General features: G+C 42.0%; 1 protein-coding gene across 3 annotated transcripts in view; it reads left to right on the top strand.

Annotated features, from left to right (window-relative positions):
• Positions 1-23,977, top strand: part of adamtsl5 (ADAMTS like 5) — a 67,212-nt gene that overhangs the window by 5,365 nt on the left and 37,870 nt on the right. For 2 of the 3 annotated variants that reach the window (XR_014921145.1, XM_085461228.1), the window contains exon 2: positions 733-834. The exons of the other annotated variant lie outside the window; for it this stretch is intronic. Coding sequence is in view for 1 of the 2 variants with exons in the window: in XM_085461228.1 (XP_085317354.1) it covers positions 733-834 (102 nt within the window). In the remaining variant the exon portion in view is untranslated. The remainder of the gene's footprint in view (positions 1-732; positions 835-23,977) is intronic. 3 annotated transcript variants of the gene reach the window in all.

Here is a 23,977-nt window from a genome sequence, read left to right as displayed (position 1 = left end):
TCTCCCAGTTTAAAACTCTATGCAAAAAAACCTTTGTTTTTAGATACACCCAAATGACCTAAGACAAGAATAAAGGACAGGGCAAAAATAGTACTTTAATTCACAAAACAGATTATCTGCTCAAATAGGTCAGATCACAGCCACAGCTACAAAAATACCCACATTAAAGATGTTTTCTTGAATGAAATCAAGGCATGAGAGTGATAATCAGGATGGGAGATGGTTCAGATGTGTCCTCGTCAGTGGAAATAACATTTTTGGTTTAGGTAAGGAACAGAGTATGCTGGAGGACGCAGGATGTCAACGTTGCAGTAGGAAGCTGGCAGGATGTCCAATCATTGCACTCTCACTTACTTTGTTGGTCAACGTCCAGAACAGAGCAAACTAAAATGAAACACTTATTGGTCATTTCATCTTTTTCACTGTTGTCACTTTGTGTTCCTCTGTCGGTACAAACAGAACAATCACTGACTTCAGGCAAACAACTGGAATGCTGTTATCGATCCAGCAGCAAAGTAAACTCTCGCTGTCTCTTGTGCCGATTTCTTGGAAAGATTCAGCCAATAATCAAAGACTTTTTAAAGTAAACCTCAGAAACTCCTATAATGTAAAACTAGTCTTTCCACAGGTGAGAGTAACAGAAGGTTAACAAATGGTAGAAGGTGGAATCCACTTTGAATGATTTCCTGTTGTGGATATTCACATTTATACACTTTCCATGTTACTTTGAAGCAGGTACTGGCTTATCTGCAGCGGCCCACGGGCTCTGTCGGAGACAAAGATGAAGCCATGCAGTCATTCCACAGACGGACGCTTTCTAGTGTCATGGACCAGGTAGATAAGGCTTTACTGCTCTTTGTGTCTATCTGAACTCAAGCTTTTACTCTTTAGTCTCTTTGTGTCCAAGGCGGACATGTGACGTTTTTGTCTGTTAGCAGGATGAACCTTTGTGGTACAATGTGAAAACTGATTGGTAACAAGGAATAACTGAACTGGATGTGATCTAAATCATAGCTTCTGCCACTGGATCATTAATGTTTTTAATCCATGATGTAGAAAATCTGACAGAGACTTGAAACTTGACTCCCAACCCTCAGGATACATTTATGTCTACTTAGTGTTTATGTTTTTTTAATCTAAGACAGGCTTCACTCTTTATGTGGATAGAAGACATTTTGAAAAGCCCATTAAAACATGGTGGGTTTAGCCCACATGTCATCACAACATCAGTTGCGTGCATCTCTCCACATTCTCATGTTGTGAGACCGTGACTGTCGGTGACCTGAGAGGCTCTGCTTCAATCAAAGTGGCTGTGAAAAGATAATCTCATAATCCCCGAAGTATGGTGGTGTACCAAGGTTGTTCTCCCTGTGGTGGAAGGAGCAAAGTGAAATCAAGTGAAGCAAAGCAAGCCAAACAAAGGGAAGGCACCATAGTTGAGTCTAGACATTTTGGCAGTGGCCATCTATAATTATTTTACAATTAACCACAATCCTCTCTGAGCGTTTAACCCTTTAAAGCCGGTGGGAGCGGGCACGCTCCGTTTTGCATAGCTATTTTTAAATCCCGGTAGAACTGCAACCACGTAAGCTAGCGCAATAATTTTTTTTTGCATATGAAACTGGAGGAGTTGTACTTACATCTTATGCCATCAACTTGTCCTTGGTCACAGTTTCCTTCCACATATTTGCAAAAATTGCATAAAAACCACTTGCAGCAACAAAAACATAATATTCCAGAAACACGGTTTACCGATCCGATCAGCTGTTCGTAACACTTTGGAATAGATCATCAGCGCAAACGATCGCATGTCTGCCATTACCTGCCCGGAACCGGAAGTGACGTCATTTTCATGGAAATGTAGTTTTTTACCTTCAGGGCCTCATCAGCCTATACTGGTGTTTTTAAAAGTTATGTTTGACTTTATGACTTTCTGTATTGTTTTTGGGATGCTTAGAAGTCAAATTGTACTGCTGGAAATAGTTTATTTTGATGCATATGCTGTTTTTTTGCAAATTTGCATTATAATATTTATTTTCGTTTTTCCTGCAGTATATAAAAATTGGTGTATTTCAAAAATAAAACTATGAAGACACTCAAAATAAATTTCCTGTGGTGGGAAACTATTTTGTGCAACTTTTTTGTATTTACAGTTCTGAGGCATAAGCCTCTTAAATTTCTCTAGCTAGAAATATATGTTAAAAAAACAAAAACGATTGTCAGTTTTTTTTGTAGTTTATTGCACTTTTTTGCAATTTATGTAGTTACTATGCACTTAATGCATACATATTATTAAAATTTGGGCTATAATGGTTGTATTGATGTATAGCAACTTGAAATGCTCCCTAAAATGGCACTACAGCATGTAAAAATATAATATAAGCTCTGGCGGACTTGGTTCTATGGTAGGTCTTAAAGGGTTAACAAACAGTGATACTGGATTTCTTTTTTTCTTTTTTTACTACGTCTTCAAGTGAAACAGCTGCTGAGCCACAGAGACTTTTGCCTCGTCTTCAGAGAGGCTCACAGTCCCGAACCCTAACCCAGACCAAGGCCACTGACTACTTAGTAAGCACAGATCCAGGGATCAGAGCCGGAATCCGGCGCTTCAGACTGAACATCTGGTTCTTTCATTTTATTCAAACGCGTGCTCCACGTAAGCATCAGACCCTCCACCAGTCAGTCTTGGGTCATTAAATCTCAGGGTGGGTCAAAGGTCAAGTCTTGCCTCTGGTTGGAAGACATGTTGCTTTTCCAAACTTGGTGGGTGTGCAGATATTTGTAGGGCGCCATACAGAAACACTTACACCGAGATCCCACACAAAGAATTTAAATGAGCAGAGATCTTGAATTGAGGTGTCTCCGGTGTTGACGTGACTCTCGGCTTCCAGGAGGTCAGAGGTCACATTCTCACCTGCAGCATAATCAAGCCAAAGCGGTATAATAGAATCCGTGTAATTGCATGATAGCTGTGTGGAGCTGTTGTTTATTTGTGCAGGGTGGGAATGTGAGAGCTACCTGTCTGTTAGGGCGTGTTTAAGGCAAGGTTCGTGAGTTCACTCACATTACAATGTAAGGGTGGGGAGAGTGCAGAGAACTTTACCTTTCTTAAGACCTGCTGACGTTAGACACAGGTGAGGTACCTGTCTACATATGGGTTTGTTGCCAAGTCACAGTCACTGCTCATGGCAACCCACTTTGTGAGTCATCATAAGGAGACCAGACCAAACCAGTGTTTCAAGTCAAAATTTTATGATCTGTCGATGGCATATGTGCAATATTCCAGATCTACAGCCCAGTGAAGCCGGTGCATGTGATTCATCTGTGGTTATAGGTGATGTTGCTCCACAGACACTCTTAAAAAGGTCAACAGAGAGATGTGTAGGTGTGCGTACTGTGTAAGAGCTGTTGTTATGCATTGTTAAATATGACACAAAACACAAAAGCATAGATTATAATTATAGACTGTATATAAAAGATGGTGACTGCCTGTCAGAAGGACTGCATGAGGATCAGGTGCTGAACAACCAAAACTGGCACACATGTACACCCTCGCTTACTTAACTATATCAAGGGTCTTACCTGTTGGCATGTGGTTGCTAGGCAACACATGATGCTACCTAGCAACCACCTTCAACCGCCGTTTTAGTTTACTAACAGGTTAAATTAGGCCATCTACATCTTTGCACCTATAATACCTCAGTATCATAACCTCTCATTTATATCCACAAAGCTTGAATTGTGCAGGATATATTATGACACCATCATGTTCTCCAGGCAACAACAGACTAAACTCACAGAACAAATAATACTACAGCATAATAGCAAGTACTGCTAAATAAAACTGAAGCACTTTAACCCTGTATTCTTTCTAATGGTAAGTAGAGGGTGAAGTGTATGAGGAAACTGCCCTAATATTCACTTCATGTATAACCTGTTGGAGGTTCCATTTTTTTAGGGCAGAAATACCGGGGTAACTCGCATATCTCACGGAGGAATAAACCATACACACATTTTTTAGAGTTTTACATCAGAGGGACACACCTTCCTCTGCGCCACCATTTATTACACACACACTTCCGTATTTATACCTTTCAGGTTAAGAGCACATACATATATGACAGGGCAACACCCCCACTTGCTCTTAACACTATACATTACACATTTACATGATATACATATTTACATGATATTCACATATCAACATTTTATGTTCCAACCAAAATATGCGTAAATTCATCTATTTTCACTTTACTTACAGCCTTAGTCATGATGTCTGCTACCATGTCTTCTGTTGCACAATATTTAACTTGTACTTCCTTCTCAGTTATAGCAGACCTAATAAAGTGATACTTGATATCGATGTGTTTACATCTTTGACGGTTTATAGGATTTTTGGACAATGCAATTGCACCTTGATTGTCTGCAAGAATGGTAACTGGTGAATATTGCCTTTTAATGTCCATGCCATTAAGTAGCTGTGAGAGGTATAAGCTTTCTTGTACTGTGGCGGCCATCGCCATGTACTCTGCCTCGCACGTTGACAAAGCTACTGTAGCTTGCTTCCTGGTTTTCCAGCAGATCACTGGCCCATTTTTGGATAGTACAAAACAATAACCCGTTGTACTTCTCCTGTCACTCAAGTCTGTGGCCCAATCTGCATCGCTGTATGCTATAAGATTTAGGTTTCCTTCTATCCTTTTATAGCACAGCTCTTTGTTTAGTGTCCCCTTAAGGTAACGTAATACATGTTTTGCTGCTGTCCAATGATGCTCTTTTGGCTCAGACAGGGATTGTGACAGTTTGCTCACTATCCAACTCAAATCTGGTCTTGTACATGTCATTAAGTAAATCAAACTGCCCACTAATTCTCTATATTTTCCTGAATCAACTGATTCACCATGTGCACCAAAATCATTTTTGAGTTCACAAGGAGTAGAACGTGGCTTACAGTCAGACATTTTGAACTTTTCCAGGATTTTTGTGATGTACCGTGTCTGATTTAGTCTTATCTCATGGTTCTCTTGTATACAGTCAATACCCAAGAAATGTTTGAGCTCACCAAGATCCTTCATTTTAAATTTCTCATCCAACATTTGTTTCACGTTTCTGATAGCGTCCTCACCGTTGGCAGCTATGATTACATCATCAACCCAGATGATAAGAATCACTGTCTCACTCGCTGTCTGTCTGGAATATACACAATGGTCTACAGGATTTTGTTTGTAACCTTTTTCACATAAATGGTCATGTAACATCTTATTCCAGTTCCTGCCAGATTGTTTCAAACCATATAGTGATTTGTTTAGTTTACAGACCAGTTTTTCACCTGTGTCTGATTTTACTTCAAAACCTTCTGGTTGCTGCATATACACCTCACAATCAATTGGGGCATGCAAATAAGCAGTCTTCACGTCCATTTGATGGAGTTTAAAGTTGTGCTGTACTGCTAATTGCATCAGCGTACGCACTGACGTCATATCTGCAGTCGGCGAAAAGGTTTCTTTGTAATCAATGCCTTGGACTTGGCTATAGCCTTTAGCAACATATCTTGCTTTAAATGTTTTAGTCTGATTTGGGTTCTCTTTTATCACATACACCCATCTCCCCCCCACTGCATTTTTACCTTCTGGCAGCGTGGTTAAAGTAAACGTATTATTGTCTTTCAAGGATCTCATTTCATCTTCCATAGCATCTGACCAACACTTAGAGTTCGATGACTGCATAGCTTCTTCAAAAGTCTTTGGTATGTCGTACATCACCCTGTAACAGTAATCTACAGTCAGTGATGTTTGGTCGTCTTCTGCAGTTTGGACATAGTCTTTCAGGTAATCTGGCCTTCTCCTGTTTCGTTTGGGATATCGTTCAGACTCTGTTCTATCACTCTGTTTGTCTGAGTTTTGTGCATCATTTATGCCATTGTCCTGAATGTCACTTTCAGGTTCCAGGATCATACTTTCATCTGATCTCTGGTCATTCCCTGTTTTGTCCTTTCTAGCGGGGTACTTCAAGATGTCCCCTGGAGTCAAATCATCATCTCCATTGTCATCAACCTGAGTGGTCTGGGTTTGGTGCTCAACCACACTTTTAGTGAGGAACTTGACCAACCTATGTCTAAGAACTCGTCCTGTTTTAGGGTAGTAGATTAGATACGACGGACTGTTTTTATCGTAACCCACAAAAACTCCTTCGTCACATCTCGCGTCTAACTTTTTTTTGTTGTGCCCGTAACCGTAGCAAACTGATCCAAAAATCCCCATCCTCGACATGTCTGGCTTCTTTCCTGTCAGCATGTAATAAGGGGTTTGCTTTGTGCGTCTGTTGTAACACCTATTACGAATTACTGCGGCAGTCATAACAGCATAAGTCCATAATCTTTTTGGCAGGTTACTTTCGATCAACATACACCGTGCCATTTCAAAAAGTGTTCGCCATTGTCTCTCGGCAGTCCCATTCTGATGAGGTGAATACGGCGCTGATGTCTCATGCCTTATCGTGTTTTTATTTAACAATGTCTGAAACTCTTTAGATGTAAATTCAGTTCCATTGTCTGATCTGATTCTCTTTACTTGCCCATAGGGGGCGACGTCTGCCAAAAACTTTTCAGTTGCTTTTACGGTGTCACTTTTAGCCTTTAGAAAGTACACAAACATTGTGCCTGAGTAATCATCAGTAAATGCTAACGTGTACCTGAACCCGTCTTTAGCTTCTGGTTCTATCGGTCCAGCTAAGTCAGTGTGCACTAGCTCTAATGCTTCTTCTGCTCTTTCATCAGGCTCTCTATTCCTGGTTTGGATAAATTTGCCTTTTGTACACACTTCACAGTCTTGGTAATGTTTAGCTTTACCTTTTATTTTCATACCCTCGGTAATGTTCTCTAGTTTAACCAAGTCTTCATAGTTGCAATGGCCGAGGATTTTGTGCCAAGTTTCTACATCATGACAGCCATTGCATTCGTCGTTGTCAACATAATGATCAGATGTAACACTGTTTAATTAGTATAGGCGTTCATATTCACTTATCTTAAACCTTGTCCCGTTCTTATGGATAAGCTGGTTGCAGCCCTTCTTGAAGGTTACTGAGGCTCCTTTGGCCGTCGCCGCCTGAACCGAGAAGATATCTTGCGGGTAAGAGGGAATGTAAAGTGCTCCCTCCAGTGTCGCCTTCACCTTTCGTCCCTCGCTGTCTTGTAGATAGACCTCCACATCTCCCCTCTTCAGTGCGACCCCACTCGTCCTGGTCCCGTTAGCTAATTCCATGAAGTGTCTTCCAGGTGTGAATGTCTCATCAAAACTCTTAAATCTCTGAATGTCCGTAATAATGTGAGAAGTGGCCCCTGTATCAACCATTAGGCCTCTCTGTTTCAGCCCTTGATTTCCACAGTCTTTAGCTTTGAACGCGAAACTATGATCTTCTGCATCGGTTACGTGTTTAGCAGTAATCTTCTTTCGTCGGCGACAGTCGCTGTCCTTATGCGTTGAGCTTTTACAGTAACCGCACCACTGCTTCACTTTTTGTTCTTTCCTTTCGGTCTTTGTGTAACACTCACGTGCTATATGACCCTCTTTTCCACAATTGTAACATGTGATTTCTGCATTGTCTCTCTCTTTCTTCCAGTTATTTGCCTTCATCACATTGTCTTCAGAACATGTGGCCTTTTCGGTGCTCTCGTAGCTTCTTAATTTAGCTTTGAATTCACTAAATGTCATTGCTTTGTCACTGTGGGTTACATGTATGGCAAACGGCTTGAAAGATTCAGGCAACCCTTTTAGCACCATTGCAATAAGTAGTCCATCACTTAATGTCTCTTCTGCATTCCTCAGAGCTGTAATGGCAGTCTCAGCCCTTATCATATAGTCTGTGACGCTCTCACTGGGCGTTTTCTGTAGCGACGTTAGCTCCGTGTACAGGCTAATCACGCGTGGTGTCCCCTTACCGGCGTAGTGCTCTCTCAGAATTTCCAACGCTTTCCGTCCGTCATCCTTGGCATCTCTCATCACGAGTGAAAGACTTCTATCATCCAATACTTGGATTAGCTCTGCATAAGCTACTTCATTCTTTTCATCCAAGTCCTTGTCTTCTTCCTCCGACTCGCCGGGCTCGTTCAGAATGGCAGCCTTTAGCCCAAGTAGCCGCAGGTATCCCAGGAACTTTGTTTCCCACAATTCGTAGTTTCTCTCGTCTCCGTCGAAGCATAGACGGTTCCACCGGCTTCCCACATCCCTTCTGGGCCCATAACCTGTTGGAGGTTCCATTTTTTAGGGCAGAAATACCGGGGTAACTCGCATATCTCACGGAGGAATAAACCATACACACGTTGTTTAGAGTTTTACATCAGAGGGACACACCTTCCTCTGCGCCACCATTTATTACACACACACTTCCGTATTTATACCTTTCAGGTTAAGAGCACATACATATATGACAGGGCAACATAACCTCAGTGCGTTCTTATTGGATTTGTGGTTTGTTAGTTTCATGTCCAAGAGCAACATAGATGATAAATAACTGTATTCTTTTGGATGTGGCTTCCTACCAATTAATAAGTCAGTACCATATAAACATGCAGTGTTCCTCAGTTTCTCAGTTTGAGCTGCTCTTCACTCATCATGTCTTGTTTTAAACATCTGTATGGCAACAGCCAAACGCTCCACATGAAGCTTCTCAAAAGGCCTTAAAAACCAGTGGGTAATGTCATGGTGACTAGCATCTTTTATATATGGTTCATGGTTGTAATTGATCGGACTGAGCTGACTGTGACAGGAAGATGGCGCCTTTGCTCGGCTTGCCGTCTACCTGCCTATGCTGTATTGTATTTTATGCTTTTATATCAGCCCTGACGTTTAATATATGGCGCTATGCTGCTGTGATTTACGACCGTTCTTCCTTGCTCCACATCAAAGACTCTATGGAACGTCTTTATGATGACTGGGACAGTTATAGAAAAACTTTCCCCCCACCATTTGTGCACTCTTCCACCTCACCGGATTACTTCTTGCTACCAGCGAAACATGCCCTAAGCAATTCCAAGAAGAAATCGAGGAAAAGAGGCTGTAGGGCCGGCATCCAGGTACACATCAGACGAGCCTACAGATCAGAGATTTCCCGACTCGTCTGGAGGCGTCCCCGGTTTCTGCTGCCAGTTACCCTTCCGGATTTGATTGGAAATACGTACTTGCAGCCACTACAGCGTGGATCCTGCCCATCTGATGCTCTGGATTTTGCCAATTATCTCCCCACCGCTGCGCCTTCACAGCCCGCATCGCACAACCGGTGGTTGGCCCCGCCGGTTCCGTGGCGCTGCTGGAGACCTCGCGCGCGGACACGGTGTTTGCTGTCAATTCCACTCCGACAAGCTGATGGGAAACCTGCACTGCCAGCTTTTAATCGGATCGCGCTCTTGAACGCCCGCTCCATCGCAAACAAATGCCATGGCCTCTCTGTGTGAGGATCTAAACGTATTCTACGCTAGATTCGACACAGCGAACACCATGAGACCGGACAGTGTGCGCACCGCGGATGACGTCAGTGCGCACACTGTGTCTGAGGAGGATGTGCGGAGGTGCTTCAGGAAGGTGAACGCACGCAAAGCTACTGGTCCGGACGGGATTCCCGGCCGCGTCCTCAAGTCATGCGCGGCTCAGCTGGCTGGAGTGTTCACGCACATCTTCAACCTTTCCCTCTCTCTGTCTGTAGTCCCAGCCTGCTTCAAAATGTCCACCATCGTCCCTGAACCCAAATCCTCCACCATCTCCTCATTGAACGACTGGCGACCTGTAGCCCTGACCCCCATCGTAAGCAAATGCTTCGAGAAGCTGGTCAGGGACTTCATCTGCTCTGCACTACCCGACTCACTGGACCCTCTACAGTTCGCATACCGCCACAACAGGTCCACTGATGATGCCATAGCCCTGACACTACACACTGCCCTGTCACACCTAGAGAAGAGAGACACGTATGTGAGGATGCTGTTTGTAGATTACAGCTCAGCATTCAATACCATCGTTCCCTCGAAGCTGGACAGGAAACTGCAGGATCTAGGACTGAGCAGCTCCCTCTGCAGCTGGATCCTTAGCTTCCTGTCTGACAGACGCCAAGTGGTCAGACTGGGCAGCATCACCTCATCCCCCATCACACTGAACACTGGTGCTCCACAGGGGTGTGTACTGAGCCCTCTCCTGTACTCACTCTACACCTACGACTGCACAGCCACTAACAGCTCCAACATCATTGTGAAGTTTGCGGACGACACTACAGTGGTGGGTCTTATCACCAACAGTGATGAGACAGCTTACAGGGAGGAGGTCAGCGCCCTGACCCACTGGTGTCAAGACAACCATCTCACCCTCAACGTCGCAAAGACAAAGGAGTTGATAGTGGACTTCCGGAGGTGCAGAGAAGTACACACCCCCATCACCATCAACGGCGCTGCTGTGGAGAGAGTGAGCAGCTTCCGGTTCCTTGGTGTACATCTGGCTGAGGATCTTACGTGGTCAGTACACACAAACAAAACAGTGAAGAAGGCGCAGCAGCGCCATTGTGCCATTGAGAGCATCCTCACTGGATGCATCACCACCTGGTATGGCAACAGCACCGCCTACAACTGCAAAGCTCTCCAGCGAGTAGTGCGGTGCTCTGAACGGATAATTGGAGGTGAGCTTCCCTCCCTCCAAGACATCTACAGGAAGCGGTGCCTGAGGAAAGCGGGGAGGATCATCAAGGACTCCAGTCACCCCAGCCATAAACTGTTCAGACTACTTCCATCAGGAAGGAGGTTCTGCAGCATCCGGTCCCGTACCAGCAGACTGAGAGACAGCTTCTTCCACCAGGCCATCAGACTGCTGAACACGTCATAGACACCTCAGCTTCACTACTGGAACTTTAACATTATGCACTCCATACTGTACAATAACGCCACTGTTTTGCACGTCTCACTCTGTATATTTTATTTTATATATTTTATTTATTGTTTACTCTATTTAATTTGTAAAATATGTGTACACACACACACACACACACACACACACACACACACACACACACACACACACACACACACACACACACACACGTAGAAAAATATTTAGTATACACATCCAGAAATGCATATACTATTATATATTGTACATATATTTATTAGTTTCAGATGTAGCCATTCTTGTATTTTGCTTGTTTACATTATTGTATTTTGCACAACTCTGTTGCTTGTGAAGCTCGCACACAAGAATTTCACTCAAATGTGCTGTACCAATGTACCTGCACATGTGATGTGACAATAAAAGTGATTTGATTTGATTTGATTTGAAACAAATCCTTCTCTCTGAATGAGCTCTTCACAAGGAAAAGCCTGGACTTTCTGTTTCTCACCGAAACATGGCAGAGGGATGGCGAATTTATTCACCTAAACGAACTGCGTCCTGAGGACTGCTCTTACTTGGGCGCCCCCCGTTTAGGTCGCCGTGGTGGAGGTCTTGCTGTTGTCTTTAAGGACAGTTTCACCTGCAGAGGTATGCAAACTGAAAACTATTCTTTCTTTGAGTCGCAAACAATTAAGGTGGGCTCTACGAACATCTTTCATTGTGTTTTAGTCTATCGCCCTCCTGGCCCTGCTACTGAGTTCTTAAAGGATTTTATGGACTTCTTATCTTCTATTATCAAGCTGGAGAAAGTTTTAATTCTTGGGGATTTTAACATTCATATTGATGATGCCTCATCTAATTCTGCAGCTGAACTTCTATCTATATCCGAGTCTTTTAACTTTGTCCAACATGTCTCCGGTCCAACCCATGTAAAAGGCCATACCTTGGACCTTGTTTTTTCCTTTGGCCTCAACATTGGCAATGTGTTTGCTGAGGATGTACATTTGAGTGATCATAACTGTATCTTTGTTGAACTTAATTTTAGCTCTAAACAGACGCCTGTGAAGTTAAAAACTCATAGACGCATAATAACTGAGACTACTGCTGAGAGGTTCTCCATTATGTTTGACAGGTCTCCACTTTTTACCGGAAACGATGTAAATGTTCTTATTCAGTCTTTTAATAGGGAATGCACATCCATTTTGGATCAACTGGCACCTATTAAAACAAGCTCGGCTTTACAAAAGAAGACATGCCCTTGGATAAATGAGTCTATCTTAAACTTAAGGAGAATATGCCGCAAAATAGAACGACTATGGAAGAAAACCAAACTTGACGTACACAGGCTCCATCTTCGAGATCTCATGCTCTCCTTAAATGACACAGTGAGAACTGTTAGATCAGAATATTTTTCTAGACTCATAACAAAAAACAAGAGAAATCCCAAGTTTCTTTTTGACAAAGTTAGTGCTATTGTCTCCCCAGATGTGGTACCTTTAGATGTACACTCTAAAGTAGATAGTAATAAACTCCTCCGATTTTTTGTTGATAAGATTAATGACATCAATGCTAAAATCTCCCCAAAGCTTTCTTGTTCTCCGAGTCAGGCACTCCCTTTGTACTCCTGGTCGACTTTTACAACAGTAACATATGATGAAATAGCAGCCCTGGTTGACAAAATGAAGCCGTCCGAGAGCCCCTCAGACATTATCCCCACTAAGCTTTTTATTAATGCCTTTGACACCATTGGTCCTTGGGTTGTGAACCTTTTTAATGTTTCTCTTCAGACTGGGGTGTTCCCCAGCTTTTTTTAAACATGCCATTGTGGAACCAAGGCTCAAAAAACCCAACCTGGACCCAACACTACTTCAAAATTTAAGACCTATCTCCAAACTCCCATTTATGTCAAAACTCCTTGAGAAGGCAGTAGCTGTCCACTTTACGGCATACTTGGAGAAATATAACATCCATGACCGTTTTCAATCTGGGTTCCGTAAATTGCATTCCACTGAGACAGCACTACTGAAAGTTACTGATGATATTATGATGTCAGCAGACTCCGGAGAATACACAGTCCTAGTCTTGTTAGACCTCACCTCAGCCTTTGATACAGTCAACCATACCATAAATGGTAAATGGCCTGCATTTGTATAGCGCTTTATTCAGTCCCTAAGGACCCCAAAGCGCTTCACACTACATTCAGTCATTCACCCATTCACATACTGGTGATGGCAAGCTACATTGTAGCCACAGCTGCCCTGGGGCGCACTGACAGAGGCGAGGCTGCCGGACACTGGTGCCACCGGGCCCTCTGACCACCACCAGTAGGCAAACATGGGGTTAGTATCTTGCCCAAGGATATTTGGCATGCAGCCAGGACGCAGCCTGGGATCAAACCACCGACCTTCTGATTAGTGGCTGACCTGCTCTGCCACCTGAGCTACAGCCACCCATCCTGATAAACAGACTGAGAGACCTGGTTGGGATGTCTGGCTCTGTTCTAGACTGGTTTTCATCTTATATATCTGAAAGGAGTTTTAGTGTGTCTGCAGACCAGATCATGTCGGAATCTACAGAGTTGTTGTGTGGAGTTCCTCAGGGCTCTGTGCTGGGACCTATTCTGTTTTTAATATACATTCTTCCTTTAAGTCAGATAATACAGCAGTTTCCTGAAGTATTTTATCATCTTTTTGCTGACGATATTCAGCTACATTATTCGTTTAAGCCTGCTGAAGCTCATAAGCTCTCCAATCTGATTGACTGTTTAACCAACATTAAACAATGGTTGAACAATAACTGCTTACAGCTAAACCCGGCCAAAACAGAAACTCTGATTATTGCACCAGGCAGTGCAATACCTGATATTAAACGGCGACTGGGTGACTTAGGTTCCTCACAGAAACATAACCTTAGAAACTTGGGTGTCATTTTTGATGAAGCTTTTTCTTTGGAGGGGCATTTAAATCAGACAGTAAGAACCTGCTTTTTTCACCTGAGGAACATTTCTAAACTTAGATCCATCGTGTCAACAAGTGAACTCAAGATGATAATACATGCTTTTATCTCTACAAGACTTGACTACTGTAACAGCCTGTTTACTTGTCTAAACATGAAAGGGCTAGCCCACCTACAGGTTGTTCAAAACTCTGCAGTGAGGCTACTGACCCGCTCGAACAAGGGTGCTCATATGACCCCTGTTTTAAAGTCGCTGCACTGGCTACCAATCAGATTCAGGTTCCATTTTAAAATTCTAGTTTTAACTTTTAGAGCATTACAGAGACAGCCCCCCCCCCCCCCCCCCCCCCCCCCCCCACATTGCTGATCTGATTCATACACATACCTCCACTCGTAACCTGAGGTCAGCAAACCAAAACCTTTTAGTGGTCCCCCACACTCGTTTTAAAACCCGAGGGGACCGATCTTTCCAAGCTGTTGCACCCAGATTGCGGAATGCACTTCCCCTATTTCTACGGGGTTTGGACTCAGTGGAGACCTTCAAAAAGCAGCTAAAGACATTTTTATTTCAAAAAGCTTTTAATTAGACCAGGGTTTTCATGGTGTATTTTATGACTGTATTATGTTTTTACCTTGTAAAGCACTTTGTGACATATGTCTGTGAAGGGTGCTATATAAATAAACTTTACTTACTTACTTACTACTTACTGTACCAACTGTAGCAAATGTTCACATTTGACATGGTCAATAAATGGTCGGACATTTAATTGATTGTTGAAATGTTTTTCTTTTTAGTTAATAGTGAAAGTTGGGTTCAATTTCACCAAAACATAGATAGTAATCTGACAAGTAAACTAGTTATAAAGTAAATTACACCATGTGTTATATTGTTGTAATGTTGGAAAATATGATGCTTAAATATATTCAAGCAGCAGCTGATCTAATTTACCCACCGTTTTTAGATTAAATGAGTCGTAACTTCTAATGTAAAGTTCAACGTAATAAATGATATACCGTGTTTATCTCTAGCCTGGTTTATTAGCTTTACTCTTTTTGAATAAAAGCACAGCTGCTTGATGATTTTAGCCATATCCTGTTCGTCATTTGTTTAAAAATTGTTTGTGCTTTTTGGTCTTTTTCTAAAGTCATGAGCTCCACTAATGTCAGTCCAAATAAAAAACTAGTCTCACGTTGATTAGAGCCATTGCCCTCCCCCTGCCCTGCAGCTATTCGCTAATGTGCTGCTATAGTCTTAATAATGAGAGCAGGAGGAGGCGGGCTGACTCCTGCTCACCTCTGTGCAGGCCCCTGCAGTGAGGGGGCCAACCAGTCAGTCGCTGCTGCTGATCTTTTCATGTTCAACAACAGCAGCCAAAGATCAAGTGAAACTTGAGAAATGACTCAGTTTTGTGGGTTCCTTCATCGATCTACATTCACATAATGTTGTTTTTGTGAAACCATGCTCATTCATAAATGAGTAAGTGTTGCTTATCTCTGGAAAACTGATGATTCTTTTTAATGAACATAATAAAAAAGCAGTTCTCTTAACAAATATTGTCACTGAGAAAATGTGTTTATTATTGTAAATTGGCTGTAAGTGTGAATGGGTGTGTCTGTGTGTCAGCCTTCTGATAACGGGCAGCATATTCAGCATATATACTTTGCCTCTCACCCTTGACAGCTGGGAGAAGCTTCAGCCTCCTTGTGAGCCTGGATTTGAAAGGCAGTGAAGAAAGGGGAGGGTTGGATCATAACAAACCATTTAGCAAACAACATTCTGTTTTCTTTCTTGCATGTATATTATACTTCATTCCCCAACAAATGGTTTGCATATAGTGCATGATATGAAGGATTACATTTTTATTCTCTTTTTGTTGTGCAATCCCTCATTTCTCATGCAGCTCCATTCAAACTGGAACTAACTGAGTTAAAAAGAAGAAGATTAATGCAAGCTCAAAGTGGATTACATGTCTAAAACAAGCCTGCTAATTGATTTATTATAGGAAAAACACACCCATAAAAACATCTGTCCCGCCCAGGACACAGCACAGAACTGCAGCACAGGCCTGTTTGTTTTCACTCTCAAATACTCAAAGATATGGGAATGAATTACAAACACGTTTTGGGCTCTCGTGATCCTTGTACAGAGATTCAAATCTTAAAAACAGTGCAGTCGCATTTAGAGCTCCACTTTGATGATGATTACATGTATCTGGTGGAGAATCTGTCCTGTTCTACCAGAATAAAACCTACAGTGCAAAGACATGTACGCATTTTCATGGATGACTGCCATTTTGGAAAGAAATCAATTATATATGCTGTGCGAAATTCTTGAGCCAACCATCCATCTTCTTCCGCTTAGCTGGGATCAGGTCGCAGGGACAGCAGCTGAGGCAGGGTGGAGGGAGACCTCCCTCTCCCCTGCCACCTCCTCCAGCTTGTCCGGGGAAACACCAAGGCGTTCCCAGGCCAGCCGAGAGATATAATCTCTCCAGCGTGTCCTGGCTCTTCCCCGAAGCCTCCTCCCAGTGGGACATGCCCGGAACACCTCACCCAGGAGGCATCCTTGTCCGATGCCCGAACCACCTCAACTGGCTCCATTCGATGTGGAGGAACAACAGCTCTACTCTGAGCCCCTCCCGATGGCTGAACTTCTCACCCCATCTCTAAGGGAGAGGCCAGCAACCATTCCGCTAATTTCCTTTGGCTAATTTCTGCCGCTTTTATTCGCGATCTCGTTCTTTCTGTCACTACCCACAGCTCGTGACCATAGGTGAGGGTAGGGGCGTAGGTTAACTGGTACTTTCACCCTCAGCTCTCTCTTCACCACGACAGTACAGCGTCCACATCACTGCACATCTCTGTCAATCTTCTGCTCCCCTCAGTTGTGAACAAGACCCCGAGATGCTTAAACTCCTCACTTGTCCCTGACCCAGAGTGGGCACTCCACCCTTTTCCGGCTGAGGACCATAGCCTCAGACTGGGAGGTGCTGATTCTCATTCCCGCCACTTCCCACTCGGCTGTGAACTGCTCCATTGTGACCTGGAGCCCACCACCTGATAAAGCCAACAGAACCACATCATCTACGAAAAGCAGAAACGAGATTCTGACACCACCCAAGTTGTTACGCCTAGAAATTCAGACCATAAAACTTACGAGTCCAGCGCTTGTTGAGACCAAGCTCTTCCAGCGGGTGTATAAGGATCAAATGGCCCGTAGTAACCCGCCAACCCTCATTATTTTATACTTAGCTAGGAAAAAGAGAAATATTTACATAATACAAAATTAGGCAAAAACAGAGTTTATACAATTATAACAAGCCTGAAAGTCAATATTTGGTATGACCATCTTTATTCAACACAGCTTGAACTCTTGTAGGCAAATCTACTTGTAATTTCTTTAAAAGTGGTCTTTAGGAATAGTTCTCCAAGCCACCCGAAGAACACCCAAAATGTATCTTTGGATGTTGGCTGCATTTTTTTGTTTTGCTTTTTTTTGTTGTTGTTCTTTGTCAAGGTGATCCCACTTTACAATAAAGTTGAGTTCCAGGCTCTGGGGAGGCCAATCCATGATTGATATTGTTTACTGGCACATCTTCTTTTGTCCCTGAAAGACACACTCACACCATGTTGAGACACGCCAAGTTTCTGGCTAATAGCTCTTTGGGGCTTATCGTGCTGGTGCAAAAGTACTAACTAAAGTACTAAGCATTGAAAAGAGCTTATCAGTTAATGTTAGATAGCTACCTAAAATCAATACATGCTCATTACATGTCACTGGCATAAGCATGCAGGGGTAGTAGTGACAAAACGAATCAAAATTTATTTCCAGTGTCCTCACTGACCACACAGGTTGTTGTGGTAAAGAAGTATTGGTGACTGTGCTTTATTGGCACGGTTAGAGGAAGTGTGTTTCCATGCAGTATCTGGTCTTTAAATCTAAAATCATTAGCCGTTTCCAGGTCCAAACTTTCAGGTCAGGGACAAATGTAAATCATGGCAGGATGCTGTAAACGGACCAAACTTGAGTCAGGAGAACAACTGAGATAATCCATCCACAATTTGGCTTAACAGAGCAGTTAAAAAACAAACAAAAGAAAGCCTTGTTTTGCTTTCCATGTGGATGTTTCTGTGTGATGTGGCGTGTCACATACAAACAATGACTAATTGTGTGGATGCTTTAAGCATCCACACTATTGAGTTCCTCTTGGGACTTCCGTACACTTTTTGGCACTTAACTACTTCCGCAATTTTCAGCCGATTTTCACCGTTCAAATTTTAAACTATTCTGCTATTTCTGCTAATGTGTGCTATGTCTTTTGGTATTTTTCACTATTATACTTTTTAAAATATTAAGCTTAATTTGTCCCATTGAAATGAATGGGAAACTTCTGCAATTCTGCTAAAATTTGCTTGTTTCTGAAACTTAACTACTTCCTCATATTTTCACGTAGAACAAGCATTCAAACTTTAAAATGTTCACAAATTATTGGGCTATTCATGTGTGATTCAGCTTTTTCAAATCTTTTACCGTTTTACTTTTATGCCTCTTAAAGTTTTGAGTTGCACAATTGTGATTTTTCACAAAATACATGCGTTGTTATGGTTGCTATGCTCTTGGCTTCCAGTGTGCCACTGAAGCTTTTGCAGTCTTCTCTTCATGTCCGAACAACTGTTTGCTACTTGCTCAATTTTCACTCAACTTCCACAAATTATACATCAAAACGTAGGTATTTTTGCTGGCTTTCAGGAAATGTCACTATCATTGTTGTGGGATTTATAGAATTTTGGCAAATCTCCTCAGACCAACACAAACTCTCAAAACTCTGCATAGAAAGTCAATGGAGAGCTTGTTCAAAATCATCGCTGGATTTCTGTAATGAGAGGCATATTTGAATCGTCATATCTCCTTAACGAAGCGACTTTAAGACATGAGGCTTGTCCCGGTATATCTTCAGACACTCCTGACGCTCACAATTCAAGAATTTCTTTCTCACCTATTACCGTTCTGAAATGAGTTGGACTTGTTTGAGGGTAGGAAATTCGTCCGTCGCACAGATTTCTTCAGATTTCAAACTCTGGAAATGAACCACTTTTTTCTCTCGTCATAACTTTTTGTTGGATTTCCACAGAGACCTGAAAATTTCCATGACTGTTCACCAAAGCCTGCTGTCTCTTACGGTGAAAGAATGATATCAATGCTCCAAATAGATTTCGAGTTACAAAGCGTTGTTTGAGGGCAAGTCAAGGCAGTTTTTGCTTCACTCTACTCAGTTATGGTGCATTACAAGTCAAATATCTTTAATAATTCATATTTTAATGATAAATTGTTAACACTGGAAGATTCCCCCATCTCTTCTGAACAAAACGGTGTAAGAATGACCGCTCTAGCCCCTACGGTTAGGAAATTATGGTCATTTGTTTGAGGGGAGTCGTCACTATGAGAAATAGACTGCAATAATCCTGTGCCTCTCTGTGCTGCCTGTGTAAACAGATGCACCTGTTTTGGCGGGAAAACGTAAACAGCCACTCTGATTGGTGGATTCAAATTCAGCAGCTCCCAGGCTGACCTAGAAACTTACTTACTTACTCTCTCCGTGTGTGTGTGTGTGTGTGTGTGTGTGTGTGTGTGTGTGTGTGTGCGCGCGCGCGTGTGAAAGAGAGAGAGAGAAAGGCTTTTAATGGGATGATCTCATTCTAAGATTCAAATTCAATATATTTAGACTGGTTGACTGAATTGGATCTTGTGTGTGTGTCTCTCTGTGCATATGTGTTTCCTTCTGTGTACATATTTCTGATTGTGTGGCTGTTATATATTTTTTTTGCTGATTTTTTTCATTTAACAAGTATATTTGAGGGACTCTCAGCATGTTCAGCATTTTTTCAGCTGTCCATTTTGCTTTTCCAATTTTTCTGTTTAACTTATTACTATTGTGCTAAATCAAACTATTTCTGCTATTTTATAAGATTTGTGCTTAATATACTATTTCTGCTTTTAATAGGATTTGTGCTTAATATAGTATTTCTGCTTTTTATAGGATTTGTGCTTAATATACTATTTCTGCTAAATGTAGTATTTATGCTTAATCATACTATTTCTATATATTTCTGCCAGGCAGCCAATCCTCTGTGCGAACTCAGACACATATCACATATCAGGGCCTGCACGGCTTCCCAGCCAGCCAATCATGTCTGAGGTCTTCCGTTTCCTCTCTCGTCATATCTCAGCGACGGTTGTACAAAGAGCAATGAAAATCGCAGTCAAAGTACACCAAAGTCCGCTGATTCACCCAGCACAAGAAATATGCCTCTAGTCCACCTAGTTTTTGAGTTACACAACGTTTTGTAACTCCAAAAAACGGTGTTTTTCGCCTCTCACCGCGATCTAATTCTGACTCCTCATCACCCTGTTTTTCAAGACGGCTCCTCTCTTTCCCAGTGGCGCAGTTGGTAATGACATGGGTCTGCAAGCCAAAGATCGTGGGTTCGATTCCACCTTGGTCAACATAAGATAAGATAACCTTTATTAGTCCCACACGTGGGAAATTTGTTTTGTCACAGCAGGAAGTGGACAGTGCAAAAGTTATGAGGCAAAAATTAGAATACAATAAGAATAAATACAGTACACAGCTGTACAGAATAGAATAAAATAATATACTATATACAGTAGAATAAAATAGAATAAAAATATACAATAAGATAAAAATAGAATACGAATGCTATATACAACTGAGTAAAAATACAACGATGCCAGAAAAGATTATTGCACTTAGTGTTATTGCACATGTGTGGATGTGTGTGTTTGTTCAGTTAAAGTCTTTATTATGGAGTCTGACAGCAGTGGGGAGGAAAGACCTGCGAAATCTCTCCGTCCCACACCGTGGGTGCCGCAGTCTCCCACTGAAGGAGCTGCTCAGTGCTGTCACAGTCTGTTTTTTTCCCTACAAATTAATACACTGTCACAGACCAGTAATTCATATTCATCATTTATTACAATTCTGCAAACTGTTATGATTTTACCAGCTTTTCTAATATGGACCTCACATTCTTAACACTCCATGGCACAAATACTCTTCCCTTTAGGCTCTGTGTATGTGTGTGTGTATCAATATTTCTCCCATTTTAAAGTATTACTCCTCTATAATTGTATTTCTGTTAAATCAAAGTACTTTTACTACATCTTAGTACTTCTGCTCAATCATAGTATTTCTGCTAAATCATAGTATTTCTGCTACTTTTTGGTACTTGTGCTAAATACAGTATTTCTGCTAAATCATACTATTTCTACTATATTATATTTTTCTTTCTAAATATAGCATTTCTGCTATATAATTGTATTTATGCTATGTTATAATATTTGTGCTAAACCAGAGTATTTGTGCTGAAACATAGTATTTCTGCCAAATGATAGTATTTCTGTCAAATTATAGTATTTGTGCTAAAACATAGTATTAATTTAAAATTACAATATTCATAGTTCATCACAGTGTCTCTGGTAAATCACAATATTTCTGCTAAGTTCTGCTATGCTATTGTATTTCTGCCAAGTATTATGTTTCCTCTAAGATATTGCAGTTCTGCTAAGTTATTACATTTTAGCAAACTTCTTTTGCTTCTGCAAAGTTTTTACAATTTCTGCAACTTTTCAGCTTTTTCAGCTAGTTTTTGCAGACAGATAAGATAAGATAAGATAAGATAGAACTTTATTAATCCCTCGGGTGGGTTCCTCTGGGAAATTCGACTTCCAAAAAAAGCACAGCAACGACCAAAGTTACAGTTACAGAACTGTTATATATATATACACACACACACACACACACACACACACACACACACACACACACACATATAAATACAGAGACAAATATAAATAAAGTATACAAAGGGGATAAATAGAATAAATAGGAATAAAAAATAAAAATACAAGTGAATTGCACATTTCAAGTATTGAGTCTATTGCACTGTTGACTATTTACAAAAAGTATTGCACAAGGTATTGTACAGTGAGGTGCAGAGGCACTACAGCTTAGTTGTTCCCCCCTCCTTTGTCCTCCTGTTTCCCCTCCCTCTCCCCTCCAGAGAGGAGTTAAACAGTCTGATGGCGTGTGGGACAAAGGAGTTTTTAAGTCTGTTAGTTCTTGTCTTGGGGAGAAGCAACCTGTCACTGAACAGACTCTTCTGGTTGTTTATGGCCGTGTGCAGAGGATGCCCAGCATTGTCCATAATGTCCATCAGTTTCTTTAATGTCCTTTTCTCTGCCACTGTCACCAGAGTGTCCAGCTTCATGCCGACCACAGAGCTAGCCCTCCTGATCAGTTTCTCCAGCCTGGATGAGTCCCTCTTTGCTGTGCTGCTCCCCCAGCACACCACAGCATAGAAAAGTACTCCAGCAACCACTGACTGGTAAAACATCCTCAGGAGCTTCCTGCAGATGTTAAAAGACCTCAGCCTCCTGAGGAAGTACAGTCGGCTTTGGGCTTTTTTATACAGGTGCTCTGTGTTGCATGACCAGTCCAGTTTATTGTCCACCCACAGCCTGAGGTACTTGTACTTGTTGACCACCTCCACCTCCTCCCCCTCTATCTGAACTGCTTCAGCTTAAAGCATCCACACTGCATTTTCGCAGGAAATGCAAATTTTTCTAGTATGGATTTAATATTGTTCAGTACCAGTGTACAAGGCAGCACGGTGGCACGGTGGTTAGCACTGTTGCCGCACAGCAAGAAGGTCCTGAGTTCAATTCCACCATCAGGCCGGGGTCTTTCTGTGTGGAGTTTGCATGTTCTCCCCGTGTTTGCGTGGGTTCTCTCCAGGTACTCCGGCTTCCTCCCACCGTCCAAAGACATGCAGCTTGTGGGGATAGGTTAATTGGATAATCCAAATTGCCACTAGGTGTGAATGTGCGAGTGAGTGTGAATGGTTGTCTGTCCTTGTGTGTTGGCCCTGCGACAGACTGGCGACCTGTCTAGGGTGTACCCTGCCTCTCGCCCTATGACAGCTGGGATAGGCTCCAGCGCCCCCCGCGACCCTGAAAAGGATAAGCGGAAGCGAATAGATGGACGAATGGATAGTACAAGTGTATGATTTGATGTTAAAAACACCAAACTTGCAAATCTAGTGGCTCTTAAGCTGTGCACACAGTGGAAATGTATATAAAATTGTGACGGCCTCTTCCTTTAATTGTGATTAATGTTCTCCTCTTTCGGTCACTGCGACCTTCTCTTTTCCTCTGATAAGAATTCTCCCATGTAAGGCCAGGACAGCAGCCGAGTCTCCGAAGGGAAGGGCTGCCCAGCCAAGTGTGAGGGAGATGTAGCGAGATGTGTATCGTTTAATTGGACAGGGCAACCTACTGACCTGGGACTGAGCCAACAGCCAACTCCAAAAGCTTTAGAGCAGCTCAGTGTTTATGATCAGGGGAGAGAGCTAGATGAGCTGAGATGTGGGGGGAGAGGGCACAAGTAAAGAAATGGAGGATATTGAGTTGCCGTTCACAAATGAAATCTGTCTGGCATTTTTATTTTGTCGACTTGTCTTAATGAAAATAAAAATGTTCCATCACAAAACACTCAAAAGTATGACACACTGTGACTGTCTACAAAGCAGCGCAAGGAAGCAATCAAAGAGCTTTTCCCAGAATCACTGAGACTTCTCAGAAGAAAGCAGTCATCCTTTGGTGAATCAGAGGATGGATGTGTCATTGTTGAGTTTAACCTGGAGGTAAGGAAAGAGATGAGGCAGAAAACACAGTCACCGTGAAGCTCAACAGAGACTTTATCTGGTAGAATCTCACCGCCTCACAGTGGTGTTACTGCAGTTACCTAGAATTGCTTTTGAATTAAAAATATATTCATTTATTCAGTGGTTAAACCTGTCATTTTCAGATTTGTAAGGTCAGCGTCATTTACTAAATGTAAGTCTGATCAAGCTTTGCACATCTGGTCACTACATTTCACATCTGTGGGTTGTTCATTACAAAATCATTCAGAAGATTAAAATAATCTCTAGTGGAAATCAAATATTACATTTCACGTTAATATTACATTACAATTTAGAAACAATCTGAAATAAATTCCAATTTACTTATTTTCACCCTAAAAGGATGTCACTGTTGCTCTTGTTTATGTCGAATTAAGTTCAAGATGTAATTCTTAGAAGTCCTA

This window comes from Copadichromis virginalis, linkage group LG1 (assembly GCF_057382275.1).
Source record: "Copadichromis virginalis isolate Kocher_CV1m ecotype Utaka linkage group LG1, C_Virginalis_male_GT1.1, whole genome shotgun sequence".
In the NCBI taxonomy this organism is placed as follows: domain Eukaryota; kingdom Metazoa; phylum Chordata; class Actinopteri; order Cichliformes; family Cichlidae; genus Copadichromis; species Copadichromis virginalis.
Note: the sequence above shows the minus strand (reverse complement) of the source record. Positions and strands in the feature narration are given on the sequence as shown.